At 37.1% G+C, this 9,266-nt stretch overlaps 1 protein-coding gene across 1 annotated transcript in view; it reads right to left on the minus strand.

The window, feature by feature from the left end:
* ZNF804A (zinc finger protein 804A) overlaps positions 1-8,740 on the minus strand; it is a 349,243-nt gene extending 340,503 nt beyond the window's left edge. The window contains exon 1 of the mRNA XM_010859737.1: positions 8,630-8,740. Coding sequence (XP_010858039.1) covers positions 8,630-8,740 — 111 coding nt within the window. The remainder of the gene's footprint in view (positions 1-8,629) is intronic.
* Positions 8,741-9,266: the final 526 nt, after the last annotated feature.

Below are 9,266 nucleotides of genomic sequence, written 5' to 3' on the forward strand. Positions count from 1 at the left end.
AAGAACACTGGAGTGGGTTGCCATTTCCTTCTCCAATGCATGAAAGTGAAAAGTCAAAGTGAAGTTGCTTAGTCGTGTCCGACTCCTAGCGACCCCATGGACTGCACATAATTCAGTCTTAAAGGAGGCATCCCAGCTGCCCAAGAACTCTTGAGTACCTCCCACAGGATTTCTCCTCTGTCCTGGTTCACCATTCCACTGCTAATCACTACCTGCCCTGGGATTATCAGAACCAATTTTAAACTACCCTGTATTTCTAATAATATCAGTTGCCACAAGAACCCCAGAATTCCCAAATTTTTCTTCATTTCCTGGATTTCAACCTCCATTGGATTATGTTACATCCTCTTTTATGACAAAATTCTCTATATCACTACATGTCTTAAAACACTCGGATTGTGTCTTGAATTCAGAAGGGTACCTTATCAATGAAATCTCTATAGCTTCAGAGTTTTCACTGAAGTTTCACTTCACCATTTTGCTCCTGCTGAAGTTTGTCTCTCTTGAAAATCCTTTCTTCTGTATCTCTCTCAAGAGACAGGTGACTGTTTATCTCCCAGAGTCCTCCTAAGGAAGTGCCAGCACAGGACAGTATCGTCCACACTCCAGCTTGGTAATCTTCAATCATTCTCCTCCCTTCCCTCATCCCTAAAACTCCCCAGCTCTGGAATTCATTTCCGTGAAATGCTCCTCTGATGGTCTTGCCTTGCAACCATCCATGTCATATTTGAGAAAGGAAAGAGAAGCCCCTGGGAACTGTCAGGCACACTTGTCTAGTCCCAAAAGTAAGGTGTGGTTCTGTGATCAAACATACACAGGCTCACAATCCACTAATACCAGACAAGGTCCCTGATGCGTACAAAGTTAAGTAGGAAAAAACAAGACCACTTTGCAATCGTGTTTGGGGACAGACAAAAACAAACACGCTGTTTTTGTTATGAAACATCCCCATCTGTCAGCCAAAACAAGCAAAAGCTGCTTCCTTACCCTAACTCTGTTCCTCTTGCCTCTTAGAGAAAAAGCATTAAGACAACCAATCACAGAACTGGTCCTTCATTTTCACAGAACAATCCAGAATAAAACAGTATTTTAATAAACTTCAGAAAAGCATCTTACACTATCCCCAAACCTATAAAATTCACCCTTATTCCCTCATCATGAGATGTCTCAAGGTTCCCCTTGGAGTGCAGTTCATCTTGTTCCAACAAGGACCAGTATGTCCCGCTTGGGTATGTTCAATTAGTGTGGTGTTACTGGTAGTTTCTAGCTGGTAGTATATTTTTCATGAAGACACGGGGTCTCAAAGAGCTGGACATGACTGAGCAACTTTTACTTTCACTTTTCGAGAAGGCAGCAATATGGACTGAGGGATACAAAGCAATCCAGGAAAATATTTAAAATAAGGTTATTAAATGTTCCTCTGGAAAATAACAAAAACTTTCCACCTTAAGGTCTATCCATTTCAAGCCCCAAAAGTTTAACAATGTCAATTTCACCTATTTCCAATTAAATCCAATTGAAATTGGATATGATTTATATTTGAAATATTGAGTTGTGTTATTGTAAGAGACAACATAAAAGATATAATAACTGATCCTCAGTGTACCATTTCGGGTTCTCCAGACAAACAGAAGCAACAGGAAAGATGGAGAGAGAACTATTACAGGGGTGTGGGGGGCTGGTGAGGAAAAATTACATGGAGACAAAGGAGAGGAGGCAGAGGGAGGAAAAGAGAGAGAATTTTATTTTAAGTAATTGGGGATTGATTCTGGTTGTGGGTTTGTTGAGCTTGTGTAGGACAGGTCAGTAGGCTAGAAATGCAAGGCAGGCTTTGATTCTACAGTCTTGAGGCAGAACATCTTCTTCACCAGGAAACCTCAGTTTTTTCTCTTATAGTCTTTCAACGCATAATGTCCATCCACATTATAGATGGTAATCTCCTTTATTTGATATCAACTAAATATAGACTTCATTAACTATATCTATAAAATACCTTCAGAGCAACAAGATTAGCCTTTGATTAAATAACTGGCTACTACTCAGGGCTTCCCTGGTGGCTCAGATGGTAAAGAATCTGCCTGCAATGCAGGAGACCTGGGTTCAATCTCTGGTTTGGGAAGATCTCCTGGAGAAGGAAATGGCAACCCACTCCAGTATTACTGCCTGGAGAATCCCATGGACAGAGGAGCTGGTGGGCTACAGTCTATGGGCTCACAAAGGGTCGGACAAACCTGAGCAATTAATTCTTTCACTTCATTCACTCTGGTTGATACCTAAAACCAGTTATCACAGTCAGCATAGCTCATTTTTCTAAAGCTATGTAAGTAAAGAGTGTTTTCTTATTATTTGAAAATAGCACTGTCATCATAAACATTTAATACATTAAATGTACTTACACTTAGGAAAGTATATAACTTTCTTCTAATGGTGCCAAACCATTACGAAGGAGTCCAGAGTACTACATCAGGTAATGGATTCTGCTATTTTGACAACTAGGATTGAGTTTTAATTATTTATTATCCCACTTTATCTTATACTGTGCTAGGAAGTGTAGTGTAACACATTTATAAAATTAATGAAACTTTGCCAGTTGAAAACACGATCACAATATTGTATACATGCTAAGAATTTTCTCAGAAGCAAAGGATAATTTAGATGAGATAAAACAGATCAAATGGTTTCAGACTAAGATTTTTAGAGAACAGAATTAATAAAATTATTAACATTGTGGTCTTAGCCACCAGGGAATCCCCAAGAATACTCAAGGGGTAGATCCAAGTCTCCCGCATTGTAGGCAGATTATTTACTGTCTGAGCCACCAGGGAAGCCCAATATTGTAATTAGCAGTATAAAAAAGTGACAGATTGCTATGAATTGTGGCTTCAGCATAGTACAGGTTAAAAAGACTATTTTTTTCTTTCTTTCTGGAAGGATTACTCAAACTCTTTATATACAACAACTGCCTTCAATTTATCTCAGGTAAATAAGATCACTGGAGAAAATTATTTCAACCCTGTATTATGATTACATTTATTTAAAAGTATGATTTCCCCTATATATACCTTCAAAAACTATTTTCTAAGTATACTATGTGAGTTAAACATGTTTATCAAAAGTATAAGTTAAAGAATAAAATTACATTCAAAATTAATTTTTTAAAAGACTAAAAACAACACAAATTACCAAAAACACCAGTGGTCTAAGTGAAAGTTTGTCTAGATATACGATCTGGAAAATACTGTAAAGCAGTCCAGCCAATATATAGTAAACAGTACAGAAAGATGAGTATGTGGAAAACTTTTCAGAAGACTCCTGTCTACCTAAAAGTTGGTACCATGAAGGGTAGAATAACGAAAATGTTTCTGACTACCTTTATGTAAAATCTGGTTCTCAGACTAAACAAGGGATGGAAAATTCAAGTGCCTTCATTGATCAGGACTGTATAATTAGATAAACTTATGTAACAGTAAAAACAAAAATAGTATCAACAGTAGCAAGCTGTGAAGTGTATTCCTCTTTGAATGGTATTTAAGCTCAAATATTTTAAAACACAGCGCACACTCAACAAACTACTTCTGCCACCTGAATTTAGTCCTGCATACAACTATCTGAAACCTCTGGATTAGTGGTCTCCAAAACTCTTGCTGTATTTTCAGCAAAAAAGTAGTAACAGTCATCAATAAACTAGAAAATACGGGTGCATAACAGAGAAGTTACGTCATAAGATAGCGTGTCACTATTTGAATTTCAACTATCAAAAATAACTTACACAATATTTGATAAACCAAAAAGGATATGTTGGAATCATGGCTATTACTTGACAACATCTGTCTTAAAATACTGCTTACATTTTTGAATAGATTATAATATCAATATTTCAATCTTATGTTCCTCACTCCAATAATGTGTTCTGGAAATGCACATGCTGTAAAGCTCTACTGGAATACAAAACAAGTATGACAAAGAATATATGACACCTTAAGTTCAGAAAAGTGAGACACAAGATGGTCTTTGACTCTGAATGCATAATAGTGGAAAAGAAACTTGGAACAAATATAGAACTGATTATACGACTAAGCCTATAGCGTGGGGAAGTTTAGCCACATATTATTCACCCTAATCCACCTTCATTCTTGACCATTCTTGAGAATATTAATCTAACAATGATAACATCTCAGTAGCACAAATTTAACAACTGTTTCTTTAGTCTTAGGCACAATCCTAAATGTGCCACATAAATGGGTTTTAGTGATGGAGGAACCTTTTAAATTATAAACTGTAGGAGATACAGAAATGTGTAAGGGAATGACATAATATTATTATAATGGTAATGAGAACAAGTTTATAGAGTATATTTCAAAGACCTATCTAATTTTAGTGAGTTCCTGTATACACAAAGGAAAAATCCAAGAAATTTTTCATACTTTCAAAATGAATATATATAAAAATATCTTGAGTGATAAGAAACATATAAACTTGTCAAAATTTGTGAATATTTTTTTCAACACATTCAAAATGAACAGGCACATACATGAATACATCTTAACACAATATTTAGTGCATAATGCTTAGCACAGATCCTGTAGTGCCTAGACCAGTGCTTTGCAATTAAAGCATCTCAGTAAATCTGAATGAACTAAATAACAATATGTTTAGAAATGATTAATACGTCAATACATCTTAACAAACCTGGTACTAAATATTTTGGAAATGGAGGACAGCCTTCAGAAGCAAGGTTTAGGCAAGACAAAAATTATCCATGTTCACATACTGGAAGACAAGAAATAAAATAAATTTGAATTCAAACTATTCTGTGAGTCTGGTACTATTTATTTACACCTAAAGACAAGTGGAAAAGTAGAATGTCCTCAAACAATAGATGACACCTACACCTCTTTATCAGTATGGAGATTATGGTACCAATTGCTATAGATTCTCTAATTTAGCATAAAAATTATGAAGAAAATTTGTCTAGAGTCAGGAAATCTGCATTTTAATAGTGACTCACTTTTTGACCTCAAATCAGCACTTCTTTTTTCTGAATTTCATAGTCTTTACACAGACATAAAACTCTTGTGAAATAAAAAAATGCTGGCAAACTGACAATGCAACAAACAAATCAGTAATGATTTCCAAAGTTCCACAAACTCCAAATTCCATAATAAAAGTGATTACATATATATGTAAATTCTTTTTTTTAATATTTTTTAATATTTTGCATTACAATTTTTAAATAATTAGGGCAAAAACTTCTGTGGATCAATTGCAAAATATAAATATAAAAGAATGTCTTTATCCAATAAACAAATGCATACACAATGGTGGTTTGAGATAATCTAAGTAAAAACAATGAGAATACATGGATGGTAAACTTTATTCACTGCTATTAAACCACATAACTTATTTAGACATATTCTGGAGCATTAATAAAATATTAGCTAATTTTTTATTCCATGGAATTAAAGCTATATCACAGATATGATACTGTTTACAACAGAAATCATCACAGGTAGAGTGACTTTTGTCTTTGGAGGTAAGACCGTGCAAAACTGAGATTTGTGTATTTTCAGTTAAAATTGTGAAGAGAAGTATATTTAAAGGCTCAGGAATAGGGTCAAGGTTAACAACAGGCTTAGTCATTAAGTATCCTTAAAAATTTATTGTGTGAGGGACATAATATGACCGTTGGAAAGGTCTGCACATTTTTAGAATCTCCTCAGTATGAATATGAATTCTAGATTTAGGACTAAAGCAATTAATCAATGTCATTAAACATTGAGTTTTATTCTGTAACTTTATAGATAACTTCTAATTCATGAAAGAACACTGTATCAACAATTACAGCCTATCTTAAATCAGTTCAATAACTTTAAAGACTATAAAATGTTTTAAAAATATGAATTTAAAAAATATTTGGAATATCCATTTGCTTTCCAGTGGCTGAAAATAATTGGAATTTCTTTGAAAAAAAAATCCCTAAATGGATTTTACATTTTAAGTAAAATGTTTTTTCCTGAAATAGGAAAAAAAAAATGAGATATTATTAAAATTCTTTAAACTTAACAAATTTCAAAATACAAAAATGTGATGATTTTTTAAAGGCAAAGTTCACAATATGTTAAAATCAAATAGGCAAGAAAGTAAAAAAGATCTCATCACTTCACTCTATGACATGACAGTATAAACCCTTACATGAAAATTGTGGAACATATATATTTGTAAGATAATATTTGTGTTTCTTATTAAGGTTGTTATTTCTGATAAGTCTCAGGTTCAGTTTTCTGTTTTTAGCTTGTAGTAAGTTTTAGTTTATAATAAGCTCTCATAGCATCCTACTTGCTGTAAAGAATATAGTTTTTGGTAAGTATAGAAAAGTATTTCCTTAAAAAATTCATTTACGGATATATTTAGAATCTCTTCTATTATAAAAACAGGTATGAGTCTCATTCTCTTCAGTAACAAATCATCAAAAGACACAGAAAGTAAACATATGACATATATTACTTTTTAAATTAATATTTTCAATTATGGAGGAACCACATATGAAAATCCACATGATTTCAGTCAGTATAAATATCTTGCACAGGAAACACAAACTTGGGCAGTTTGTAAGCACAATGTTGAAGGATTAGCTATGAAGTTCATATAATTTTTTTTTTACTATAAATAAGAAAAATGTGATAGACCTATTTCTAAGCCTTTTTAACCGAATTTGTTGCTTCTAGCATTTGCATATATTTAGATTTATTCATCTAATTTAGATAGCTTCATTTAAACATCTATCTTAATTTGAAGATAAAATAGGCAGGTCTACACTTTAACCTATCTTTCGTCAACATGAGTGATAAAGAACTAATCAACTTCAAACATACAACAAATATCAGCCTTATCAAGTTCAATCATTGTTGGAAGCCCAAAGTTGACTTAAGAATCAAGATTATGGAATTTTAACAAGTTGAGTTTTGACAAATAATTTTTTTCCCCTATGAACTTTATTTCATGGTTTTATTACCTACACCATTATTATAATTATGGAGATGAGATCTTGTTCAATAAGTCTGTCTTTTCTCATAAGTGAAACATGACTTAAAAAACAAACCAGTGCATACTTTCTTCAAAACAGTGTTTCCCCCTTAAAAAAATTACCTTTACATATTGTTGAGTTCTCTGAGTCTAGCCAGAATATTTTCCATCATTCCCTCAGCCTGTGCCTATTGCTCTGAATGGTACTCTACTGGAAGACCACAGGAGAGTATTTTCTTTGATCAACAAGAGTAAACAATCTTATCCAGACAAGAATAAAAGCAATAAACTAAGTCTGTTTCTTTATGTCTTAAATGAGCTGAGAGGAAGGTGTCCAAGAGATTTCAAGGGAGAAAAGAAAATAAATAAATCACATCAATGTCAGAATTCACTTAAAACTTCAGAAGAGAACTTTTCATTCTTGGAAAACACATGCACAGCACATTTTTTAAAAAATTATGTAGAATATTTTAAGATTATATAAAGAAATGCAAGTTAAGAATACTCTACTTTTGGACTAATTGAGTCTGTCCTTACACTTCTCTACTTATTCAGGGCTAAGCAATCATCACTTTGTATAGTGGGGGTGGGGGGTGTTGCTTGCTAAAGGAACCAGACTTTAGTGATGCATATATTTGCATACCATCATCTCACTATGGCTCTACTCTGCCTTACTAAGCCTAATAAGTCTTCCCTCCTAATAAGCCTTCCCTGTACTTCCTTTTTTTTTTCTTTATTGAAGTGTATACTTCTCAGGAGATACGAGGACTTGCGAATCAGTTCTGCAAGGAGGTTTTGTAGCTAAGAGGGAATGGGAAAGGAAAAAGTAAGAGCTGTGGCCCTGTACTATCTTAATGCTCAGCACATTTCTCACCAATCAGGAGTCCTTTTCATACTAGAATGCTGAAAAAAGCAGCTCTGTGGTCCAGTGAGAACCTTCCAGGACTGCACAGGCTCTGTCTGGCACGTTTTTCCTTTTTGGCTCTGATTGTGTCAGAATGCTCACCGCACACACTCATCTACAACCTCTTTTGAGTCAATAGCTTAAAGTTGATGGCCTGGGGTTCTGTAGTCACTCTGTTAAGCTCTGAACTGACAACTTCTCACTAGAGAAGTTTGCTGCCAGTCCTTCCAGAGACAGCCTGAACACAAACTCCTGAGACCATCACTCAATCCCGCCACTTGCCCCGGGCCACCGGTCACATGGCTCTCTGCCTCCATAAAGACATCCACATCCTTATTCACCTTCAGCTTCCTAAGCCGACAGAGGTTATAGGGTCACTTGGGGTTAGGGTTATTTCCGTTTCTTTCTTAAAAAGAGGTCCTGTTAACACAATTTGCATCAAATAAGGAGAAACTGTGGTAATTTTCACCGGTGCAAATGAGGTGGAGAGTCCCGAGCGTTGGGGGAATTGTCAACCGAAGCCTTGGATCACAGCTTCCCTGAGTCCTGCCTTTTTCTACACCAAATTCTCACCCCACGCCCACAAGATAAAGAAACGAATATACTGTAAACCAGACTGAACAGCGACACCTCAAAGCCTCACAGTAACCTCAATCCTCTAAATGCCCTCTTAAACAGGAGAGAGAGGAGAGAAGCGATTACCAGAGTTTTGTTCCCGTTCTTGCTGAGAGGGCCCCGGAAAACTCCCTTGATGTTGCGAAAGTGTCCGTTGCTGAGATGCGTGGAGCTGATGACAATGTAGTAACACTCCATGGGGCAGCCGCCGCCTCCTCCGCCGCAGCCGCCGCTTCCATGCACCCAGCGCCCGCCGCCGCAGCGCGCCGGGGCTGAGGAGGGTGGGTGAGGGACCCGCCGGGAGGGCGAACCGCCGCCTCTCTCGCACGCCCTCCGGAGACAGGCTCACTATGTGCTTCTGCCCTGCGCGCCGAGGCTCCTCCGCGTCTGCATGCTCGCTGCGCTCTCCCTAGCAGGCTCTGTTGCTCTCGTAATTTCGCCTAAGGGCGATGCACCCAGCGGGAGGATCCCGGGCTGGGAGGGGCCGGACAGGCGGAGAGGAGCCCAGCCCGAGTCAGTGCCGGCCGCGCGGCCGAGCGAAGCCGGGCAGCGGGAGCCGCCCGAGCGGCAGCGGCGGCGGCGACAGCAGCATCCCCCGCGCTCGGCTCCCGCACTCGGAGTTGCTGCTTCTGGCAGGCATGAGTGTTATTATATTGAGCGGCGTTGCCGGTCCATTGCACTGAGCCAATGGCAGGGAGCCACTGGGCTGATACTGAGAGCTGTC

The sequence above is a fragment of the Bison bison genome, unplaced genomic scaffold (assembly GCF_000754665.1).
Source record: "Bison bison bison isolate TAMUID 2011002044 unplaced genomic scaffold, Bison_UMD1.0 scf7180017864459, whole genome shotgun sequence".
NCBI classification, from domain to species: Eukaryota; Metazoa; Chordata; class Mammalia; order Artiodactyla; family Bovidae; genus Bison; species Bison bison.